This window comes from Pseudorca crassidens, chromosome 20, assembly GCF_039906515.1.
Source record: "Pseudorca crassidens isolate mPseCra1 chromosome 20, mPseCra1.hap1, whole genome shotgun sequence".
Lineage (NCBI taxonomy): Eukaryota > Metazoa > Chordata > Mammalia > Artiodactyla > Delphinidae > Pseudorca > Pseudorca crassidens.
Genome location: NC_090315.1, coordinates 26,499,991 through 26,526,549, shown reverse-complemented (window position 1 = coordinate 26,526,549; position 26,559 = coordinate 26,499,991). Strand labels below are relative to the sequence as shown.

Below are 26,559 nucleotides of genomic sequence, written 5' to 3'. Positions count from 1 at the left end.
CCCTAAGGGTTTCCCTTTTATCCCAAAGAAAATGAGATTTAGACATATGATTACAACCAGTTGAGGGTTAAGCTAGGATCACGATTTCCAATTCTTTGGCTTCACATGTTAAGCAAGTTCCCCTTTGCATGACATATACATCGATATACATTAAATTGAAACCAACGAGGGAACTGACATGGAAAATATATGGTATATAATGCCAGGAGTATTTTAAAATGTGAAAGCTGAACAAAAGACTAGAGGAAATGCTTCTCAAACTCTTCCAAAAAATAGCAGAGGAAGGAACACTCCCAAACTCATTCTACGAGGCCACCATCACCCTGATACCAAAACCAGACAAAGATGTCACAAAGAAAGAAAACTACAGGCCAATATCACTGATGAACACAGATGCAAAAATCCTCAACAAAATATTAGCATCAGAATCCAACAGCACATTAAAAGGATCATACACCATGATCAAGTGGGTTTTATTCCAGGAATGCAAGGATTCTTCAATATATGCAAATCAATCAATGTGATACACGATATTAACAAACAGAAGGATAAAAACCATATTATCAGCTCAATAGATGCAGAAAAAGCTTTTGACAAAATTCAACACCCATTTACGAGAAAAACCCTCCAGAAAGTAGGCATAGAGAGAACTTACCTCGACATAATAAAAGCTATATATGACAAACACACAGCCAACATCGCTCTCAATGGTGAAAAACTGAAACCATCTCCACTAAGATCAGGAACAAGACAAGTTGCCCACTCTCACCATTATTATTCCACATAGTTTTGGAAGTTTTAGCCACAGCAATCAGAGAAGAAAAAGAAATAAAAGGAATCCAAATTGGAAAACAAGAAGTAAAGCTGTCACTCTTTGCAGATGACATGATACTATACATACAGAATCCTAAAGATGCTACCAGAAAATTACTAGAGCTAATCAATGAGTTTGGTAAAGTAGCAGGATACAAAATTAATGCACAGAAATCTCTGGCATTCCTATACACTAATAATGAAAAATCTAAAAGTGAAATTAAGGAAACACTCCCATTTACCACTGCAACAAAAAGAATAAAATACCTAGGAATAAACCTACCTAAAGAGACAAAAGACCTGTATGCAGAAAACTATAAGACACTGATGAAAGAAATTAAAGATGATAAAAAACAGATGGAGAGATATACCATGTTCTTGCATTGGAAGAATCAACATTGTGAAAATGACTCTACTACCCAAAGCAATCTACAGATTCAATGCAATCCCTATCAAGCTACCACTGGCATTTTTCACAGAACTAGAACAAAAAATTTCACAATTTGTAATGGAAACACAAAAGACCCCAAATAGTCAAAGCAATCTTGAGAAAGAAAAATGGAGCTGGAGGAATCAGGCTCCCTGACTTCACACTATACTACAAAGCTACAGTAATCAAGACAGCATGGTACTGGCACAAAAACGGAAATATAGATCAATGGAACAGGACAGAAAGCCCAGAGATAAACCCATGCACATATGGTCACCTTATCTTTGATAAAGGAGGCAAGAATATACAAGGGAGAAAAGACAGCCTCTTCAATAAGTGGTGCTGGGAAAACTGGACAGCTATATCTAAAAGTATGAGATTAGATCACTCCCTAACACCATACACAAAAATAAGCTCAAAATGGATTAAAGACCTAAATGTAAGGCCAGGCACTATAAAACTTAGAGGAAAACATAGGCAGAACACTCTATGACATAAATCACAGCAAGATCCTTTTTGACCCACCTCCTAGAGAAATGCACATAAAAAAAAAATAAACAAATGGGACCTAATGAAACTTAAAAGCTTTTGCACAGCAAAGGAAACCATAAACAAGACGAAAAGACAACCCTCAGCATGGGAGAAAATATTTGCAAATGAAGCAACTGACAAAGGATTAATCTACAAAATTTACAAGCAGCTCATGCAGCTTAATATCAAAAAAACAAACAACTCAATCCAAAAATGGGCAGAAGACCTAAATCGACATTTCTCCAAAGAAGATATACAAGTTGCCAACAAACACATGAAAGAATGCTCAGCATCAGTAGTCATTAGAGAAATGTAAATCAAAACTACAATGAGGTATCATGTGACACCAGAGTGACGTAAGTCAGAAGGAGAAAAACAAATACCATACGTTAGCACATATATATGGAATCTAAAAAAAAAAGAAAAAGAAAAAGACTAGAGGGAAAAGTTACTGAAGAAAGAAAATGAGAATTCTTAATGAAGAGGGTTTCTTAAATTAAGCAATCTTTTTTTAGTTAGAAACCTAAAATTTAAGCAGCAAACCATATTCAAAGGAAAGGTTGTTCAACCATGGGCTGCTACATAAATTACAGACATTCTCTGATCATAATGAATGACTTGGTTAATAAATGGCCAAATTAATTAAACATGCAATTCAAAAAAATAATCAAAGTCTGTTGTTGCTATTGCTGTTTTTTTACCTGGTTGCCAAAGAGGTTGAATCCATTAATTGCTTCTAGAGCTGCTTTTGCTAAGCCAACAGAGCTGCAAGAGAAAAGGAAATACTTTATAACTCTGATGCATCTGGCTACAAAATAAGAACCATTATCTGGTGAATATTCATAGGCAAGTTTCTTTATTAACACTTATATAACATCTTCCCTAAGAAGAATGATGTCTAAGAAACTTTAGTCTGACATTTCACTATTTTAGTTTTCCTTTCTTATAGTTAGTGACCTTCAGGGAAAAATATTTCTAAGTTCACTTTGATCTAGACAAATGGTCATACTATTGATGGGAGTAGTCTTAACTCCAGTATCATTTATATTCACTAACTCAAGGAAAAAAAAAAAAGATTAAGTTTAGAGGAAGGTGTACTATGATGACATGTGCACAGCAACACCAGGGTGGGCATCATTAGCTCTGATCAACTAACAGAGCTTTTCTGATGTCAGTTCGGAGCCCTAGAAAAGATTTTGCATGCCATACACTTACCACAGAGTGTAGTTTAATATACCCATTCAAATACTCTTTGCTTAGGGTCCAATAAAATAGGCATTATTTTATGCTCACAGAGCAAATGATCATCATACTTCTCATTTTTTGCTATATTCTTCTCTTTGAAATAAAATGTGTACCCCTTTGGCCTCTCAAATGCCTCATACAATAGTGCTGGAAAATGGGAAGACCCAAATTTCATTAAAAATATATGACACTGTCATCTGATAAATATCAACCTTTAAATATTTTAGATCTAATATCTAGTTTATTTTAGTTATTGCAATTTTTTTGTTTTTTCTCAAAGAAACTGCATATTCCATTAATCATTTAAAATTAATGACCTGTCATCATTTCTCTAAAGCAGTGATTATCAAAGTGTGGTTCCCAGAGCAGCAGCATTACCTGGAAACTTGCCAGTTCTCACTGCTCTCTGGGACTGGGGTGTTAACAAGCCCTCCACGTGCTCGAATGGACTTTAAATTTGAGAACCACTGTTCTAAGCTATTTATGTCATCACAATCTATATTTTCTATGGGTTGTTTTACATGAAATGTTAAACAAGTAAGCATTAATTTTACTATAGGATAGTAAATAGGTGGGAAACATTTTAAAATACATGAATGGGAAGGAATATACCCATTATTTTATAACTTTAAATGAAACAGAACCTTTAAAAATTGTGAATCACTATGTCGTACACCTGCAACTTATATAATGTTGTACATCAACTATACTTCAATTTTAAAAAAGGATAATTAATGTATGGAGATAGTGATCAGGTGGAAGATAAAGAGAAGAAAACAAAAACTTATAATTCAATGTCCTAATTTGCATACCTGAGAAACTTTTGACACATTAACTCTCAGATGCCTACTTTAAGTTTTAAAATACCTTGGAATTGATAAAGCAATGCAGTTTATAGGAATAAAGTGAAATCCAGGACCTCAAAGATGAGCTAAGAAAAGGAACAGATTTTTTTGTTTTTATTACAAAAGTGAAAGCACAAAGGTGAGTGACTCATACTATAAGATTTTACTCATAGCCAATATGATCACAGATATAGAAAATCCTAAAGAATCTACAAAAATGTGCTACTGGAGCTATTAAGGACATCTGGCAAGGCCCCAGGAGACAAGATCACTATCAAAATCAATTTTATTTCTACAAACTAGCCATGGACATCTGGAAATTTAAAGTTAAAAATAAATACCACTTACTATCACATGAAATATTTTATCATAAACTTAACAAAATATATGCAAGACCTGAACACTGAAAAACATTTCTGAAAAAATTAAGGAAGACCTAAATAAATAAAGAGCTATCCCATGTTCACAGATTGGAAAACTGAAGATCATTAAGATGTCAGTTCTCTCCAAAATGATCTATAGATTCAATGCAATCCCAATCAAAATATCAACAGGCATTTTTGTAGAAATTGACTAGCTAATTCTAAAATGTATGTGAAAATGTAAAGTCCTGGGTTAGTAACAAAGTTTTTTTAAAGGAGAGCAAAATTGAAGGACTACTTCGGAGGCAGAAGAGCTCCATGACTATGAAGGCAAAAGAAGAAATTTCTGAAAAGATGAGAAGAATCTGTGGTAGCGTAGAGCAGTTCTTCTTGGTTTTAAATAAAGCTATTTATTCCTTAAAAAAAAAAAAAAAGCTGAAGGACTACTTGATTTCATGACTTACCATAAAGCAACAATTATCAGTACAGTATAGTATGGGTCAGGGCAGACATATAAATCAATAAAATAGTCTAGAAATAAACCCATATGTATATGATCAAAGAGCCAGGTAATTCAATGGGGAAAGAATAGTCTTTAATGGTGTTGGAATAATGAAATATCCACATGGAAAAAAAAATGAACCTCAATCTTTGCCTCACACTGTACACTAAAGCTAATTTGAAATAGATCATGACTTAAATGTAAAAGCTAAAACTATAAATCTTTCAGAACAAAACCTAGGAAAAAATCTTCTCAATTTTGAAGTGGCAAAAATTTCTTAGACACATAAAACACTAACCATAAAAAATTCTGATAAATTAGATTTCATCAGAATTAATATCTCTGATATTCAAAAGATACCATTAATAAAATGAAAAGGCAAGTTACGCTCTAGAAGAAAATATTTGTAAAACACATATCTTACAAAAGACTTGTATCCAGAATACACAAAGAACTCTTAAAACTCAGTAAGAATACAAACAACCCATTTTCAAAGTGAGAAAAGGACTTGAACAGACACTTCAAAATGAAGATATATGAAGATACATGAAGATACATAAATGCCACATGAAAAGATGCTCAATAAAATTAGTCAACAGGAAAATACAAATTAAAATGACCACATACTCATAAGAATGATTAAAAATAAAAATACTAACAATACCAAGTGTAGACAAAGATGTGGAGCAATTGAAATTCCTACCATACATTATTGGTAGGAATGAAAAATGGTAAATTCCTTTCAAAAAACAGTTTGGCAGTTTCTTAAAAAGTTAAAACACTTATTATATAACTCAGGAATTCTACTCAGGTATTTTCCAAGAGATATAAAAATATATGTTAACAAAAAGATCTGGATCCAAATAGTCAGGACAGGTTTATTTTTAATAGCCCCAAACTGTCAACAACCCAAATTCCTATCAACAGAAAATGGATAAACCAAACTGTGATTTATCTGTACAATGGGATACTACTTGTCAATAAAAAGGAACAAAAGACTGAAAAAATTAAATGAAATACATGAACGGAAGGTGGAGTTGACATAATTTTCCTTATTCATCTAAGTACCATGAAAAACCCTGGACATTGCATAAACAAAGATAAAAAGGCTCAGAAAAATGGAAAGAAGGCAGACTGCCTAGGAACCTCAGGATTCTAAGAACAGCACTATGGTGAGTCTCCTGAGTACCCTTTTTGCCTCATATATACCAGACTTAGAGCTGAAGAAACCAACAACTAGGAAATGTAGGTAGGTGCATACAAAAAATCCCCAACAAAAGCCAATGGACCAGGAAAAGGGCAGCCTAGCAAAATAGAAAACTTTTAGACAATAACCACTCAAAAAAACTGTGACCCTACTCCCACCCACCCCTGTAAATGCTGAGTGGGAAATTTAGACTTCTATGCTCCTGAGTCTATAATGAGGAACTGCATCCAACATCCAACCACCTCAGTTGTGGTGGTGTCAGAAAAATCCAAGGAGGAAGTCAAGACTTTCATTCCTGATGGATGACAAAAGTCTCCCCTCTCACACCTCAGTGTCAGTGGAGATCACATAGGGTGCCTAAACTTTCATTCCCACCCATCAGTAATTAGGTGAATCTCCCCTTCCTCTTGGGATGGTGCCAGAGGATGTCCAGTGGAGAATTAAAACTTTCACTAATGCCCAGCTGTAAAGCGGCCACACCCTTTCCCTGTCATGTAAGTGGAGGTCAACTGGAAATCAGTAATGAGGTACTTCCATCGTTCCCAGCCAGGGAGGTATTAATGGAAGCCTACTGGGGAGCTAGACATAACAACCCAGACCCAGCAGTAATGAAGAGTCTCCATCTTGGGTGTCAACAAAAAAAAAACCTGGCCTTACATTCTCACCTGGCAGTAATGGGGTGATGTGCCTACCCGCTTCCCCTGCCAGAGTGGTGGCAAAAAATACAGCTAAAATAAAAAAGTAAAGTCCCCAGGGTCTTATAATACCCCCCAAATCCATGTCTCAATAATAATAATTTAAAAAACCACTCATCATATCTAGAAACAGGACTATCTCAAACTGAATAAAAAAGGGCAATCGATAGATAGAAACACTGAGACAAAAGAGATGTGAGAATTATCTAAGATTTTAAAGCAGCCATGACAAAAAGGCTTCAGTGAGCAATTGTGAATATGACTGAAACAAATGAAAAGAGAAAGTCTCAGCTAAGAAACAGAAAGTCACAGCAAATTTTTTAAACTGAAAAATACAATAATCAAAAGCTCAGTGAACAGGATGAAGGAGACAGAAGAAAGAATAGCTAAACTGGAAGATAAAACAATAGAAATAATCAAATCTGAACAAAAGAGAGAAACTAGACTTAAAAGAAACAAACGAAGAGAACCTCAGGGACCTGTGGGACTTTAACAAAGATTTAACATTCATGTCATTGGACTTCCTGAAGGAGAGGAGAGAAAGGACAGAGTTAAAAAAAAAAAAAAAAAAAGCACTTGAAACAATGGCAGAAATTTTCCCAATTAGCAAGAGACAAAAAGCTGAGTGAGACTCAAACAGAATAAAATAAAAATATCCATTCTAGAACACATCATAACTTCTGAAAACTAAAGACAAAGAAAAATCTTGAAAGTAGCCAGAGAAAACAATTTACCTACAGGGGAAAAGCAATTAAATAACAGTGACTTACTTATAGGAAACCATGAAAGCTAAAAGGATGTGACCCAAGAGTTTTTAAGCATTGAAAGAAAAGAATTGTCAACCTAGAACCTTATACCAATAAATATATTCTATTTATTTAAGCAAGGCATTCTCAGATGAAGGAAAAATAAGAGATCTGTCACAAGCAGATCTACCCTAAAAGTTTGACTAAAGTAAGTTCTCAAAATAGAAAGGAAATGCTAGATAGATAGATAGAAAGAATATGGTAAACAAAAATACTGATAAATACAATAGGTTTTTCTTCTCCTCTTGAGTTTTATAAATTATGTTTGACAGTTACAGCAAAAGTTATAACACTGTGGTTCTAAATGTATATGGAGGAAATATGTAAGATAATTATATTATAATAAATGGGGGAGGGTAACATGACACAAACAAAGGTAAGGTTTCGATAATCCCTCTAACTGGTAAAATGATGACATCAATACACTGAGTACATATGTATACATAATAATATAGAGCAACCACTAAAAAGCTATAAAAAAGATACATTCAAAACCACTATAGAGAAATCAAAATGGAATTCTAAAAAATGTTTAAGAACCCACAGGAAGGTAGGAAAAAGAAAACAGAGAAATGAAAAAGAGAGAGTAAACCTTAAGCTCAAACATATCAATAATTACATTAAATGTAAAAGGTCTAAATACAGCAATTAAAAGAAAGATTGGCAGAGTTGATTTAAAAACATAACCCAATTATATACTGTCTACAAGAAACTAATTTCAAATACAACAATATAGGCAGGTTGAAAGTAAAAGGATTTTAAAAAGAAGTATCATGCAAAAAAGCAAAAGAAAGCATATAACTGAAGTCCCAAGCCCAAGTATTTGGAGATGGGCCTTTGGGAGGTAATTTGGCTTAGATTAGGTCATGAAGGTGGGGCCCCAATGAATAATGGGATTAGTATGTCCATGCCACACAGCATGTGGGATCTTAGTTCCCTGATCAGGGATCAAACCTGCACCCCTTGCAGTGAAAGCATGGAGTCTTAACCACTGGACCACCAGGGAAGTCTGGGGATTAGTATCCCTTTAAGAAGAGATGCCAGAAAGCTTGCTTTCTCTCTCCCTCTCTGCCATGAGAGGACATGGCAAGAAGCTGACCATCTGCAAATCAGAAGAAAGTCCTCACCAGAGAACAGAAATGGCTGGCAACTTGATCTTGGATACTCTAGCCTCCAGAACTATAATAAACAAATTCCTGTTGTTTAAGCTGCCCAGTCTATGGTACTTTGTTATAGCAGCACAAATCAACTAATAAAATTCTATATAACAAGAATATATATATTTTTCCCAGTGCCCACCAACATATACCAAGAGATCATACCTTGGCCATAAACAGAATCTCAAGACTATAAAAGAACTGAAATCATACTGTGTTCTCTAACCACAATGGCATCAAACTAGAACCAATAATAGGACAACAACAGGAACATCTCCCAACACTTGTAAAGAAAACAATACACACCTGTCTACATAATCCACATGAACCAAGGAGGAAGTTTCAAGTGAAATAAAAAAATAGACTGAACTGAATGAAAATGAAAATATAACATCAAAATTTATGTAGTATAACTAAAGTGCTGAGAGGGAAATTAACAGCACTAAATGTATATACTAGCAAAGAGAAAAGCCTCAAATCAATTATCTAAGCCCAATGTAATGAAGCTAGAAAAAGAGCAAAATAAACCTGAAGCAAACAGAAGGAAATAACATAGATAACAGCAGAAATCAATGACATTCAACACAGAAAACAGAAAAAAATGAATGAAACAAACACCTGATTCTTTAACGAGCAAAAGAAAATTGACAAACCTCTAGAAAGACTAACAAAGAAATAAGACAAAACACACGTGACCAATATTAGGCATAAAACACGAGATATCACTACAGACACTGCAGACATCAAAAGGATAATGAGAAAATACTCTGAACAATTTGATGCACATAGCTTAGAAGGAATGAATCGATTCCTGGAAAAGCACAAACTATCACTACTGACCCGATATGAAATAATTTGAATAGCCCTGCAACTATTAAGGAAATTGAATTCATAATTTTCAAATGGTCAAAAAAGAAATCTCCATACATAGATGATTTCATTGAAGAAATCTACCAAACATTTAAAGAAAAACTGACACCAATTCTACACAATCTCTTACAGAAAATAGAGGGAAAAATATACTTCAGAGTTCATTTTATGAAGCTAGCATTAAGCTGATACCAAAACAAATCAAAGACAATACACAAAAAGAAAACTACAGACCAGTATCTCTCATGAATACAGATATTAAAATCCTTTTTCAAAAAATTAGCAAATGGAATTTAGCAATATGTGGAGTGAATTATCACCATAACTGACCAAGTGAGGTTTATTTTAGGGATGCAAGGCTAGTTTGATAATCAAAAATCAATCAATATAATCCACCATATTAGTAGGCTAAAGAAGAAAATTGACATGATCATCTCAGTGGTATTAGCAGAGGAATAGATACATAGAACCCAGAAAGAGACCAATACAAATATGTCCACTTTATTTTTAACACAGCACAAAGGCATTTCAATGGAGGAAAGATGGCCTTTTCAACAAATGCAAATAATGCTGAAGCAATTGGACATTCATATGGAAAAAAAAAAAAAAGAACTTCAACCTAAGTCTCATCACACCTTATACAAAGTTAACTCAAAATAGATCATGAACTTAAGTATAAGACATAACACTATATAACTTTTGCAAAACAAACCATCAGAGAAAATCATCAGAATCAAGGGTTAGGCAAAGAGTTGTCAGACTTTACACCAAAAGCCCAATCCATGAAGGGAAAAATTATAAAATGGATTTCATAAGAGTTTTGCGCTAACAAAAAAACAAGCTACAGACTGGGAGGATATATTTGCAAAACAAAGAACTGACAAAGGACTCGTATCAAGAATTATATAAAGAACTCTCAAAAATCAACAATAAAAAATAATCCAACTAGAAAATGAGCAAAAGACATGAGACATTTTGCTGAAGAGGATATGCAGATGGTATATAAGCACATGAAAAGATCCAATATCATTATCCATTAGGAAATGCAAATTAAAACCACAATAAGATATCACTACAAACCAATCAGAGTAACTAAAACAAAAAATAGTGATTACACCAAATGCTGGCAAAGATGCAGAGAAATTACACTACTCATACACTGCTGGTAGGAATGTAAAGCAATATAGGAACTCTAAAAAACAGGCTTGCAGTTTTTTAAAAATCTAAACATGCAACTACCCACCAAATGAACTACTGGACATTTATCCCAGATAAATGAAAACTTTTGTTCACACAAAAACATATTTAAAAAAAAAATTTTTTTTTTTTGGTTACTTGTGCTTTAGGTGTCATAGTTAAGGTGTGACCTTGTCTAACCCAAGGTCACAATAATCTACAACTATGTTTTCTTCTAAGAGTCTTATACTTTTAGCTCTTACTACCAGTCATTGACCCACTTCCAGTTATTTTTTGTACATGATATGAAGTAGGATCCAAATTCATTCCTTTACATATGGCTATCCAGTTGTCCCAGCACCATTTGTTGAAAAGACTACTCTTTCTCTATCAATTATCTTTGTACCTTTGTCAAAATCAACTGACCATAGATGGGTTTATTTCTAGATCATTAATTCGACTGCATTGATCTCTATATCTGTTGTTACACCAGTACCACACTTTTAAAGTATTGTAGAAGATTACTATAACTACAGTAAGCTCATTATTGTAGTAAATTTTGAAGTTGCAAAGTGTGACTCCTCCAACTTTGTTCTCAATGTTGTTTTGGCTATTCTGGGTCCCTTGCATTTCCATATAAATTTTAGGATCAGTTTGTCAATTTGTATAAAAAAGACAGATTTTTGATATAGAGTACATTGAACACAGGATATCTTTCCATTCTTGTATGTCTTAATTTTTTTCAACAATATTTTATAGTTTTTGATGTACAAGTCTTGCATTTCCTTTGTTTATCCCCTCTACTTTTAAAATGAGGAAACTAAGCCCTGAGAGATGAAGTGTAAGTGGCTTTCAAATGCATCCTTACTTTCTCTTTGGTGAAAACTCTCTTCCCTACTAGAATCTATGCAGATCATTTTACCCTGGTTCTCAAGAACAACTGAGCCAATAATCTGGGATTAAGATATTGCCCTACTGCCTCAAATCTGCTATCTAGCTTTTCATTGCCTGAAGAAGTACCTGATGCTTCCACAGGTTAAACAAATTCCATAACAATTCATGTGGTACTGCTAATATACTTAAGACAAGGGACACAGTCTCTTTTCATAGCCAAAGTCACTTTAGAGAAATGACAAGAAGGAATAAAGTCCAAATGAAGAATATGTGGTGGTTTAACACACGTCTGCATTGAGGACACGGGGAGGGGGAAGGGTAAAATGGGACGATGTGAGAGATTAGCATTGACATATATACACTACCACATGTAAAATGGATGGCTAGTGGGAAGCTGCTGCATAGCACAGGGAGATCAGCTTGGTGATTTGTGACCACCTAGAGGGGTGGGATAGGGAGGGTGGGAGGGAGGAGATATGGGGCTATATATGTATATGTATAGCTGATTCACTTTGTTATACAGCAGAAACTAACACGACATTGTAAAGCAATTATACTCCAATAAAGATGTTTAAAAAAAAAACAAAACACGTCTTCAAAATCTTTTTTTTTTTTTTTTTTTGCAGTACGCAGGCCTCTCACTGTTGTGGCCTCTCCCGTTGCAGAGCACAGGCTCTGGACGCGCAGGCTCAGCGGCCATGGCTCACGGGCCCAGCCGCTCCGCAGCATATGGGATCTTTCCGGACCGGGGCACGAACCTGTGTCCCCTGCATCGGCAGGCTAACTCTCAACCACTGCGCCACCAGCGAAGCCCACGTCTTCAAAATCTTTGACACTTCTCCCATCACAAGGTGGAGAATCACTAGAATATGGCCTGGTCTTACTGACTCTAACAAACAGGATGTAGTGAAAGTTATGCTGCATGATTTCCGAGGCTAGGTCATGAAAAGAAATACAGCTCCCACCTGGCCTGTGGGTTTTGAGACACTGAACCTTGGAACCTAGCCTCCATGCTGTGAGGAAACTATATGGAAAAACTTCATATATGGGTCTTCTGGCAGACAGCTCCTGCCAAAGTCCCAGTCAACACTCTGACACCTGAGTGAGGAAGCCTTCAAAGTTGACTCTAGCCCCAGCCACAACTGATGGCAAACACATGAGACCCTAAGCACCCTAGCTTAGCCTAGTCAACCCTCTGAACCATGTGAGTTAACAATAATAAAAGATTGTTGTTGTTTTATGCTTCTAAGTTTGGGGTTGTTTATTTGAAATAATAGGTAACCATTTAAGAACCTAAGGCAGCTTCCTAACTGCACATGCACCCAGCACAATCATACCTATTCTTGCATACTTCAAATGGAAACCAAACAGTACCTGCGTAAGAATTCTAAATTCTCAGAACTTAAGAGTTAGAAGAGCCCGTAGGAGTCATATGCTCTGACAATGCATGCAAAAACATTCACTGCCGACTGGTTTTTTTGCTTAAGGATGTGTCCCCAATGCCCTAGGAGTCTCCATTAGCCCCCAGTGCACCAACGCTTACAGGCATTTAACCTAGTAATACCAGAAAACTTCCACTTACAGTGCGAGGTATATGTGTTATTAAGACTATTCACAGTATTTTGAGAAGTGAGAGAAAATAACTTATTCAAAAGGCAAATACATAAAAAATTCTGTACTGGAGGAGATACATAATATAGCCAGTCCAAGGTTCTATGTTTAAAAATGATGCAAAAAGACAGCTAAGGGATGAATTTGGAAACTGTCTTCTAAATAAAGCATTACAAAAGAAAGAAACACTGTACCTGGACTAGAGAAAAGGTCAAATTCTTAACATTTTAATTTTCTTTCCCAATGCAATTGGTTGAATAATTGGACTTAATTGAAATTCACAAATATGTTAATTTATTATTTACTGGTTATTTAAAACTCTGGCAACAGCAAGCTATTTAGAAACAGAAACACACTCCTACTGTGATCTTACATTTATTGGCAAATATAATACGTATGTTGTAAGAATTAAAAGTATTTTACTGGCACAAGACATTATCAGAAAATTATTCCATGATTAGCTAATGCACATATTAATATTAGGTGACTGTAACCAACAGAACATTCACCAATTTGATTCTTGCAAGGCGTTACCTCAACACTTACTTACGGGAACTAAAGTAAAATGATGTTTACCTGGGAGATAGTTTGTAATAAAGCTATTTATTGCATAAATGAAAGCTTTCCTAGAAAAGATGATGGGTTTGGACTAGGTGATTTAAAACCCACCATGGAATCCAAAAAATTAACTGGCAAGCATGGAAACTAAATTTACAATCTCCTATTCATTAACCTTATGCTTAAACTCCCTAAGCTATCCAATCATACTTTCTGAAAGAAAAAGGACTTTACAGTACTATAGTTTTAATGGGTGTTCATGAATTGCTCAGTACAGAAAAAATACATAAAATGAAGCAGAATGGATGGATAGCTGTTTGTATCATAGCTCAATGACTGGAACATCAAAAATGACTTAAGGAGACTAAGTAGTTACTTTAAATAACAAGCACTGTATGAAGTAAAATGGCCACTAAAAGCATCTTAAACTGAGTAAAGTAGAGCCATGTGGTTACTTATCTGATATTTTAGTGATAGCTTTCTTTATTGCAAAAGCCTAGAGAACAGAACATAAAACCGTAAAACAGAAAAAAAAAAAAAAAACAACCACACACACAAAAAACCCAATAATCTTTCCATTTGGATATATAACTACAATAATCTTTCCATTTGGGCATATAATACTAAATTACTACTAAGTTATTACAGCTTTCCTTTTTGTTTCCCAATAGCCAAAAAATTCAAAGTTAGGTTTGGGATTCAATTCACATTTTACAGAGGATTCATCTCTTCTCCAAAACAGAGTTTTGGTTTAAAGATAGCCCCAAGGTGTAGAAATATCCTTACATAAATGAGGAAGGGAAAATATTAAAATTAAAAACTTGAATTAAACTTGGAGCAGTTAAGAGGACTACCTGGATATGTAACTCTGGGGATTAAGAATTAGTGTTATAATTAATAGGTACCAAAAGAATATATGAAGGAAAATGCAATTAAATCCAATAATATAAGATTTTTAAATGTAAGGGAATTTATTAAAAGACTTAGAGAATAAACAGAAGAAAAAAGGAGAATTATTTGAAATAGTTCCAGACACCCTAGGAGAAACTAAAAGGAGCATGTTGCTTGAGGAAAGTTAAGTCAACAGAAAAATCGGGAGAGCAGCGAATGGTTACTTAGGAAACATTTAGAGTTATACTGAACTTAGAGCAATGGATTCTTTTACCAAATCCCTGAAAAGGGTGAGGCTGCTGCGAGAATGGTGTTGGTTAAATGTAATGAGATCACTTTTTAGAAAACAATTCTGAAGTTTATCTAAGAAATGCTAAATAATTCAAGAATTTGGACTGAAAGAGATACCAGCAAACCTGGGGCTGAAAAGGGTAGAATCAGGAAGGGACTGACAAAAGCATTATGCTGAATCAAGCTTTACTGATTGCTAAGCAAAGATATCCTTGAAACTTAGCAAAATGTCACCAAGATTGTACACCCTGCCGTTCTTTCAAACTTTAGGAAAACTTTTTCAGACTTTAAATTACAACGTGATACAGTAAAAATAACATTGGATTTGGAGGCCAACCACCTGGAATTCAGTTCTAGCTCTACCCACTTTTGATTTGAATCATTTAAGGAGTGGAGGGGAGGAAATTATAAAACCTTCTAAACTTTAGCTTCCTCCTGTATAAAAGGTAGTAATGTTTCCTGCTTGGCCTAAATAAAAATTATTCTGTAACTGTACAGTGCTACAGATTGCAATTATTAGAGGACCGCTGAGCATGGATGCTGAAGAGAGAGCCTCTATCCTCAGAATACTATGTGTAGGGACTTCCCTGGTGGCACAGTAGTTAAGAATCCACCTGCCAACACAGGGGACACGGGTTTGATACCTGGTCCGGGAAGATCCCACACGTCGCGAAGCAACTAAGCGCATGCACCGCAACTACAGAGCCTGCACTCTAAAGCCTGCACACCTAGAGTCCGTGCTCCACAACAAGAGAAGCCACTGCAGTGAGAAGCCCATGCACCACAACAAAGAGTAGCCCTCGCTCGCAGCAACTAGAGAAAGCCCATGCGCAGCAACGAAGACCCAAAAGAGCCAAAAATAAATAAATAAAATAAATAAATTTACTAAAAAAAAAAAAGGAATACTATGTGTGTATGTTTTGGGGGCCCGGGGGCAGTAATCTTCTTTGATCAACATGCAGTTTAGAAGGGATGTGCACACTGTGGCAAAAGAAAAAGGGACATTTACCAAGCCAGTGAGCACAAGGCCTTAGGGAGCATCAAGGCGATAGTCAGATTGTGCTCTCTCTGATTCCTGCTAAGGAGAATTGCATGGCAGAGATGGAGAGTGACAAAGAAAGTTAGAGGGCAAAGGGCAGTATGAGTACTTACAGCAAGAATTACTGTTTTATTTCAGGCTTTCTAAAGTTATGAGAACAGTTTAAGGATATAACAAGGATATTGCATTAAGCAATCCTTGGATCAGATCCAACAAGGCACAGATAGTTCTGGGATGTCTTACAGCAATAGACTAAGAGGTGTGACTTAATCCCTTACTGGTAGTGGCTCTACATTCTACTCCCTGGGCATAAGCACAGAACAGATTGCCAACAAACACAGGAAAGGATGCTCAACATCACTAATCATTAGAAAATACAAATGAAAACTACAATGAGGTATCACCTCACATCAGTCAGAATGGCCATCATCAAAATATCTACAAACAATAAATGCTGGAGAGGGTGTGGAGAAAAGGGAACCCCCTTGCACTGTTGGTGGGAATGTAAATTGATACAGCCATTATGGAGAACAGTATGGAGGTTCCTTCAAAAACTAAAAAGAGAACTACCATATGACCCAGCAATCCCACTACTGGGCATATACCCTGAGAAAACCGTAATTCAAAAGAGTCATGTACCACAATGGTCACTGCAGCTCTATTTACAATAGCCAGGACATGGAAGCAACCTAAGTGTCCATCGACAGATGAATGGATAAAGAAGATGTGGCACATATACACAATGGAATATTACTCAGCCATAAAAAGAAACGAAATTGAGTTATTTGTAGTGAGTTGGATGGACCTAGAGTCTGTCATACAGAATGAAGTAAGTCAGAAAGAGAAAAACAAATACCGTATGCTAGCACATAATATATGGAATCTAAAAAAAAAAAAAAAAAAAAGACTAGAGGGAAAAATTACTGAACAAAGAAAATGAGAATTCTTAATCAAGAGGTTTTTTTTAATTAAGCAATCTTTTTTTAGTTAGAAACCTAAAATTTAAGCAGTAAATCATATTCAAAGGAAAGGTTGTTCAACCGTGGGATCTAAAAAAAAAATGGTTCTGATGAACCTAGGGGCAGGACAAGAATAAAGATGAAGATGTAGACAATGGACTTGAAGACATGGGGAGGGGGAAGGGTAAGCTGAGACGAAGTCAGAGAGTGGCACTGACATATATACACTACCAAATGTAAAATAGATAGTGGGAAGCAGCTGCATAGCACAGGGAGATCAGCTAGGTGCTTTGTGACCACCTAGAGGGGTGGGATAGGGAGGGTGGGAGGGAGATGCAAGAGGGAGGGGATATGGGGATATATGTATACGTATAGTTGATACACTTCGTTATACAGCAGCAACTAACACAACAATGTAAAGCAATTATACGCCAATAAAGATGTTAAAAAAAATTTAAAAAAAAAGAAAGATATTGGTCTTCCACCACTGCTGCCATCACTACGTCCATGAGTGCCTTAGGGCTCAGGTCTCCCGTAGTTTCAAAACAGACCATTTTGGCAGCAGAGGTGACATATCTCAAATAGGCTTGTGGATATCTGAGCTAAGAAACATTTGGGGGAAAAAAAGGTTTGAAGTTCTTTTAAGTGTTCTACCATGGAAAATTAGAAGATGAATGCTAAATGTATAAAACCCATCATCCAAAGCTAAATGGCAAACTTCATTTCCCATCCATTTGAATAAAACTGGCCTGCTACAATTGAGATTAATTTTGCATGGAAAAGGTAGCAAAGAACATCACTTAATGATCTTCCTAGCCTTGAAATAAAATCCTTAATGATTCAGTTTAAAGATGGCACAGTTACAGGAAAACATGTTGGAGCCTCTGTTTTTTTCGCTAGGGACCTCTCAATACCCTCAGTTTCTAGGGTTAATGGTAACTTTTACCCAAAGTTCTTTCTGAGCTTACTACAATTTTTATAAATAGGAAAAACCCTACTCCAAATATTTTATACTGAAAATAATGTCAGTGGGACCATACTGGCATATATTAAATATTTATTAAAAAGCAGAAAAGGGGTCTGATAAATCATAAATACTGAAAAGGTAAATTTAAAAAAATCACCTTTTCCAATCATATAAACTTTCTGTCTTGAATTTGACTGATAATCTGGAATGCTGAGAACTTATAGCTGAAATATAATGTCATCTTCCTATTTTTAGTATTTGCCAGAATTTGTTTAATGTCTGAATTGCACTTTACCACAAACTATTTCTCTCCTTTACTGTCTTCCTTACATATTGCTATTATTCTACTCTGTATTATAAAAATGCCTCATATGAATCATAAAACTTATAGGAAAGTTTGTATGTTAGCTGTCCGGAGTTAAATGAAAAATCCTTTTTGTTTCAATCTTTGTTATTAAAATATTCTTAAATATGTGAGTATACTTACATTTCAGTGTTTACTTATGCCAGGTGTTCAAATGCTTTATACATACTAACTCAATCATTACAACAACTTTATAAAGTAGAGTACATTACTATCTCCATTTTATAAATCAGGAAACTGAGGCACAGAGATCTTATACAGCTAGTGATCTGGAGCCAGTTTTTAGTTTACTAAATATCTTATATCAGCTTAATTTTTTGTGTGTAATTAGTCCTTCTATCCAAAAAAGTAGAGAGCTGCAGATTCCTCTTAACCAGTGTTTCCTAAACTTTCTTCAAGTCTCAATAAAGAGACTAAACTGACCTATAGCTGATAACCTTTAGGTTCTTAAATCTTTTACTGTGAAATGGATAGGACTGATTGAGCTACATTTTTTAGTTAAACAAAATATAAAGGGTATGAGTATCTCTTGTTACAATAAAAATCAGCTCTATAACACGAAAGGGAATTTTACATGCAATGCATATACAGTTGCTGTTTGGCAATTTTAATGTACTTGATCTTTCAAACAGTGTCATTTCAGAGAGGAAAAAGAAAATGACTTGGTTGAGCAGAAAGGCCAAGCCTTGGACTGGATACTGATATGCACGTACTGACACCTTGGGAAGCTGGGAAAGACACCCTGCTCTTTTCCTGCATCTGTTGATGGGCACTGAGAGCAGACTCTTCCTTTAATTTTATGTGAATTTCATCTGAATCACATATAGAAAAAAGGAGATGAAAATTACATAGAAACCAGAGTTCTAATCTAGTTCTTTGATTTTTGTTCATGCTCCACACATTTAAATTAAAACAAACAAACAAACACTCAGAAATCAGCAAATTACCTCGAATGCAGCTCTGTGCTGCCATTATTATATTTGCTTCCTCTTTCCCAGACACCAAAGTCAGGCACACGGTAAACTCTTTCTACACAAAATACAAGGTTCTGAATAAAAGAGACCTAAAAGAAAAGAGATGAAACATAAGGACACGTAAAATAACAGGACCTTTAGATATTGATAAGAACAATCAGATATTTGAAAATTTGGATTTGAAATTCAAAATGTATTTGCCTACCAACACTTTTTTAACATGCTGAAATTTTTGTGATTATTACATTACTATGAATACACTCTTATATCCAGTTTTTCTAATATAAAGCCAAAGTGAGAACCTAGTATAAATAGTACAGAAATAAAATTTAAATCCTGTCAATGTTCCAACTATAATTCTTCAATGATGTATCTATCAACATTACTGTTCATGAGGGCTGTGCCTCTTAAGAATTAAGAAAAATATAAAGCACTGTTTTATACTAGATAATAATATTTGGAATCTAAAATGTCAAATGTTAAAGAAGTCTAACACTTTGGAGATAAAAAGGTATTTTTCAGTTCTAAAATGAGTCAGTCTCATGGTAGATCAACCTAGAGTCTTGAGTTTATTACTCATGGAATCTGATCTTCCTCCTGCCGTTTCTATAGCTATAGGTACCCATTTTTATACACTCAAAGCTTACAGTTGGAGATGGGCCCAACCAATAGGCCAGAAATCACAGCTTTCATGTAAAGATTTCAAACATTTGATTAAATTTGTACTTTCAATAGTAACTATGGAAAGCAGAGATTATGGTCAGTTCTCACTTAAAAGTTTATTCATTTTAATAAAAACAATATCTTATGTGGGCTACTGGTCCTAATTACAGGGTTTTTAATTTAGTCATCATGTTTGGTTCAATATTGCATACTGAATATGTGCATCTTGTCTACCCTCTGTCTCGTTATCCCTCTAAAATTGTAATACATATTCCCTGACCTCCACCCTACACACCTAATTAATTTAATGCATATATTCTTAAGAATGACACATAATAACACTAAAAACCAAGGTAAAGTTCCACCAGTAGACTAGAAACTTTGAGAAATTATAGAAAAAGAGAAAGCAGTAGGAAAGAATTGGTTGAGAAATCAGAGCAGAGGAAAACACAGCCTCTTAAAATGATTCTTCCTTGTTCTCTAGGGTCTCTAGAAAGTCTCTAAGCCCAGAGTTAACAAATACATTGCTCAAGAGTTGACCAGGAAGCAGCCTACATACGTTCTCTCACAAATGATGAATGGCTGAGGCAGTTGAATCCGTGACCTTTTCATTCTCAATCCCAACATAGAGATATCTGCCCTCAGAGCCAAGAACAGCTCACATATTTCAGTGAAGGAAAAAGCAATTAGGGTGTTGGGGCCTCACACAGAAATATAACAGAGCATTCTAGGTTTTCATAAAACACAAACCTATCCTGTCACTTCTCCACCAAAGAGTGGAGCAGTACACACCTCCAGTAAACATTTTTTTACTTCAAATATTGGGGAGGGTCTTCCCAGCTTTCCCAATTTCTTGTTACCTTACCTATTTCCCTAAGGAAAACCTGCCCATATAAAAATTGTGGTGTAATTTTATAAAACCAGATGTCTTCAGCTTTTCCATGGTCTTTAGAGTTATTTAGATTCTATAAAACGTACAGGAAATACTTAATACTTGTCAGGTCTCCAAGTTAAAAGATTTGAAACCATCTAAATCCTTCTTCCTCTTATGACAAACTTCTTAAGTATATAGTCCATATACTTGCTTCTTCCCCCTCTTAGGAGGACTTTAGGACCAGGGCTGGGCCCAAGTGAGGCAGTATACTCAGGCTGCATGAATGGTGTAATAGTTGGCCAAGAAGGCATTTTTGGCTAATAAGTCCCATAAGTAAAACTAAAATACCACTTACATTCCAGTTCCGCAAAAAAGGAGTTTAGAAATTGCCGTTCCACTTCATCCTAACAAATAAAAAGCTTTTTAACTCTTCTTGGATCCATGAGAGGGGGGAGGACACAGAGCAAACTGCTGTCCCAAGACTGGAGAGACCCATAGGCAAAAACAGGCAGTTATGGCTCCCTAGAGCATAGACTCATGAGCAGAAACCACCTAGGGAATCAGTGCTGGGGTAGTAAAATCTGAACTGTAACTGACAAATTGCTAGAGGCTCACTTAAAAACTCTTGAAAGGTAAAAACTCCAGGGCGACCCGGTCATAACAGGGTCCCGACAGTATTGTGAGATTTACCTCCAAGAACTCAGCCAGGTTCCCACAGAAAATATCCTAGGAAAATCCCCTGTAGCTTCCAGCAAGGAGAGGGAAAAAGTAACCATTTTGAAATACATTGAAACATTCTGTTTTTCTTAAGAGGGTCTCCCCTTAGGGGAAACTAGTTAATCAAAGCCAGACCTGCTGGGCTATTTTCAGAGCCTAACTGACTGGGGAAGGGAAATACCCAATTCCAGCCAGCTCTAACCTTCCACATGGGGAACAGAAATTTTCAATTCCAGCCTACCAGAGCCATCCTGTCCTACCTAAGGGGAGAGAAAAAAACTGAAAACACTTATGAAGTTCATAGTCCAGAGGCACAGGCTAACTAACAGACTGGGACCTAACCGTAGGATTATAGAAGGCTAACTAGAAGACTGCCTAGGTCCATGAGCTGATCACGCGCTCTTTGAACCGTTCCTATAAAACTCCTCACTACCTCCTCCAGGTAGGTACACACAGTTTTGAGGTCATTAGACCACTGTAGCCCCCTTTGCCTGGCAAAGCAATAAAGCTATTCTTTTCTACTTCACCCAATAAATAAATAAATACTGCCTAATCATAGCAAAATAATAGCGACAATGTATTGATAACTGATTATGTATGTTTATGACTATATCTTATGTGTGTATATGTTTATGTATGCTTATATATAAATAAAATAAATGACAGCAAAGATACAAGGGATAAGAGGAAAGAATTAGGATTTTTTTGTTATTATAAAGTACTCACACTATGTGTGAAGTAGTATAGTGTTATTTGAAAGTGGACTTACTGTAAATGTATATTGCAAACTCCAGGGCAACAAGTAAAAAAAGTAGGAAAAAAATGAAATGTAAATGATGTGCTAAAAAAGGAGAGAAAACAGAATCATATTAAAAAACTCAATTAGAGCAAAGGGGAAAAAAAGAGTGGAAGACAAAAATAGACAAACTATAAGGGCAACAAATAGAAAACAGTAACCAATACAGCAGATAGTAATCCAACCACATCAATAATCACTTTGAATGTCAACGTTCCAAATGCACCTATTAAAAGACAGAGATTGTTAGAGTGGATCAAAAACCATGACCTAACTATATGTTGTCTATAACAAACCCACTTTCACTATAAAGACACATACAGATTTCAAGAAAATAAATGGAGAAAAATATACTATGCTAACACTAATCACCAGATGAGAAAGCTGAAATAGCTATTTAATTTCAAACAGAGCAGACTTCAAAGGAAGGAAAGTTATTAGGGATAAAGAAGGGCATTATATAATAATAAAGGAGTTGATTCTCTAAGAAGACATAACAATCTTTAACATGTATATGCCTAACAACATCAAATTGTGAGGGAAAAAAGCAACAGAATTGGAAAGAGAAACAGATGAATTCTCTATCAGAGTTTAAGACTTCAACACCTCTCTATAAGAAACAGATCCAGCAGGCAGAAAATCAGTAAGGATATAGTTGAACTCAATGACATCATCAATCAACTGGATATAAAGGACATTCACAGACTATTTCACTGCAGAACAGCAGAACATATGTTCTTCTCAAGCTTACATGGAACACTTACAAATACAGACCACATTCTGGGTCAAAACCACACCTTAACAAATGTAAAAAGGTATAAATCATACAATGCTCTCAGTCCACAAATGATTAAACTAGAAATCAATAACAGAAAGACAACTGGAAAATCCCCAAACATGAAGATTATATAACATAATACTAATACTATATGGGTCAAAAAAAAAATGAAATGAAACAGCTTTTCAAAATTTTAATTCAATTTATAGCATTGAATGCATATATTAAAAAACACGAGATCTAAAATCAATATTCTAAGTTTCTACTTTAGAAAACTAGAAAAAGAGCAAATTAGATCCGAAGGAAGAATAAGTAAAGAAATAATAAGAATTAGTACAGAAACCAATGAAATTGAAAACCAAGGAAATTAAGAGAAAAAAATCAATGAAACCAAAAGCTGGTTCTTTGAAAATTAAATAAATAAGCTTCTAGCTATGCTAACTAAGGAAAAAAGAGAGAGGACACAAATTACTATTAACATAAACAAAAGAGGGGACATCACTACATTTCCCATGGCAATTAAGAGTAAGTAAAGGAATACGAAGAGTAACTCTATGTTCATAAATTTGATAACCCAGATGAAACAGACCAATTCCTTGAGAGCCACAATAAAACAAAACCAACAAAAAAAAAAGAAACAGATAATCTGAATAGACCTGTATCTATTAAAGAAATTGAATCAATAATTATGACCTTCCAAAACAGAAAGCATCAGTTCTAGATGGGTTCACTGGTGAATTATACCAAACATTTAAGGAAGAAATTTTATCAATTCTCTACAATCTCCTTCAAAGGATAAAAGCAGAGGGAATACTTCCTAACCCATTCTGGGAGGCCAGCAATACCTTAACACCCAAACCAGACAAAGACATTTTAAGAAAACTACAGACCAATAACTCTCATGAACATAGATGCAAAAATCCTCAAAAAAATATTTGCAAATTGTGCTTCCTTGGTGGTGCCGTGGTTGAGAATCCACCTGCCAATGCAGGGGACATGGGTTCAAGCCCTGGTCTGGGAAGATCCCACATGCCGCAGAGCAACTAAGCCTGTGTGCCACAACTACTGAGCCTGCGCTCTAGAGCCCGCAAGCCACAACTACTGAGCCCGTGTGCCCTAACTACTGAGCCCAGGCTCCACAACAAAAGAAGCCACTGCAAGGAGAAGCCCATGCACCGCAACAAAGAGTAGCCCCCGCTCACCACAACTAGAGAAAGCCCGCACGCAGCAACAAAGACCCAGTGCAGCCAAAAATAAATAAATTTATAAAAATATATATTTGCAAACTGAATCCAAAAAAGTATAAAAAAGAATTACACCACACCAAGTAGAATTTATCTCAGGCATGCCAAGCTGATTCAACATTAGAAAATCTATTACTATAATACATCACAACAAAAGACTAATAAAGAAAAATCACATGATCATTTCAACAGATGAAGAAAAGTATTTGACAAAATCCAATACTGATTCATGATCAAAAATTCTTGGTAAACTAGGAATAGAGGGGAACTTTCTCAACTTGAAATGGACTATCTACAAAATATATACAACTAAAATCATATTTAATGGTGAGAAACTCAATGCTTCCTCACTAAGATCAGGTACAAGGCAAGCATGTTCTTTCTGGCCACTCCTTTTCAAGATCATACTGGAAGTCCTTGCTAATTTAATGGGGCAAGGAAAGGAAATAAAAGGTATTCAGATTGGGAAGGAAAACATGAAACTGTCTTTGGTGGCAGATGACATGATCATCTATGCAGAAAGTCCAAAACAATCAACAAAAAACCCCTGGAACTAATAACCAAATATAACAAGTTGCAGGATACAAGTTTAATATATAAAAGTCAATTACATTCCTATATATCAACAATGAGCAAGTGGAATCTAAAATTAACATCCTCAAAAATGAAACAGGTATAAATCTAAGGAAATATATATAAGATCTATATGAGGAAAACTACAAAACTGATTAATGTCATCAAAGAAGGACTAAATAAATGGAGAAGTATTTCATGTTCGTGAATAGGAAGACTCAATGTTGTAAAGCTATCAGTTCTTCCCAAATTGATCTATATATTCAATACAATCCCAACCAAAGTACCAGCAAGTTATTTTATGGATATTGACAAACTGATTCTAAAGTTTTTACAGAGAGGCAAAAGATCCAGAATAGTCAACCCAATTTTGAAGAAGAACTAAGTCGGAGATATCACACTACCCAATTTCAAGATTTACTATAAAGCTATGGTATTCAACACAGTGTGGCACTAGCAAAAAAATAAACAAACAGATCAAAGGAACAGAAAAGAGAGCCCAGAAATAGAACCCCATAAGTATAGTCAACTGATCTTTAACAAAGGAGCAAAGGTAAAACAATGGAAAAAAGACAGTCTCTTCAACAAATGGTGCTGGAAAAAATGGACATCCTCATTAAAACAAAAAAATGAATACAGAAACAGAACTTATATCCTTTACAAAAATAAACTCAAAATGGATCATTGACCTAAATGTAAAAGCAAAACTATAACTCCTAGAAGACAACACAGGAGAAAATCTAGATGACCTTGGGTATAGTGATGCCTTTTTAGATAAAACGTCAAGGAAACAATTTATGAAAGAAATAATTGATAATCTGGACTTCAATACAATTAAAAACTTGCGCTCTGTGAAAAATAATGTCAAGAGATTCAGAAAACAAGCCACAGATTGGGAGAAAATGTTTACAAAAGACACACCTGATAAAGCACTGTTATCCAAAATATACAAAGAACACTTAAAACTCAACAAAAGAAAACAATCTGACTAAAAAAAAATTAATTAACATTCTATGTTTGCAATGCATATTTATAATTCTCCAATTCTGGTATTCTAGCCCTTGAATACTTATAACCCATACCTTTGTTTTATATCCAATTATGAAATATATCCATTTGGATTTTCCATTAAACACCATGTTCTAAATTCTTCCACCATTTGTAAGTACTTCTGAATTCTGTTTTTCACCGTAAGACCACTGGTTTACTATGCTCTAGATCTAGAAACACATCTGTGGCTACTGTGTCTTCTTTATCCCCCATATCATTCTGACACCAAGGTCTGCTATTTTTCACACAATTTTTGTTGTCAGAAAGGTTCTGTGAATCTTGACACAGTATCACAATTCTCATGTCTAACATTCAAACCCTCCATCATCTTCCCACCCTAAGCCTGCATGCCTATATGTACTCCACAGTCTGACAGGAAGTGTAGATTCCAATTGGGCTTGGTCTTGCTCATTTCAACTGAAACACTTTTCTATGAACCTTCCTTTAGTCGCAGTTCAAATCTCCCCTACTTGGTGAAAACTCTGACTTCTTTCTCCTAACTCAAACTGCACTAGACCACAGTTCTTAATTTTTCTTTGTTTAATGTGTTTTTCCCCTCCACCTCTAATTAGTATTCAGGTCTACCATCTCTTATTTACAATATGAAAATCCCACAAACTCTGAAACTCGTTTTTTCTTAACTCATTTGTCAGCAAAACCCATAACTGACCTCAGAT

At 35.3% G+C, this 26,559-nt stretch overlaps 1 protein-coding gene across 7 annotated transcripts in view; it reads right to left on the bottom strand.

Annotated features, from left to right (window-relative positions):
* The window catches only part of PHKB (phosphorylase kinase regulatory subunit beta), a 193,668-nt gene that overhangs the window by 126,383 nt on the left and 40,726 nt on the right, over window positions 1-26,559 (bottom strand). For all 7 annotated transcript variants that reach the window (XM_067718117.1, XM_067718116.1, XM_067718115.1 and 4 more), the window contains 2 exons: window positions 19,161-19,276; window positions 2,476-2,539 (listed from right to left, as the gene is read on the bottom strand). In XM_067718117.1, coding sequence (XP_067574218.1) covers window positions 2,476-2,539; window positions 19,161-19,276 — 180 coding nt within the window. The remainder of the gene's footprint in view (window positions 1-2,475; window positions 2,540-19,160; window positions 19,277-26,559) is intronic.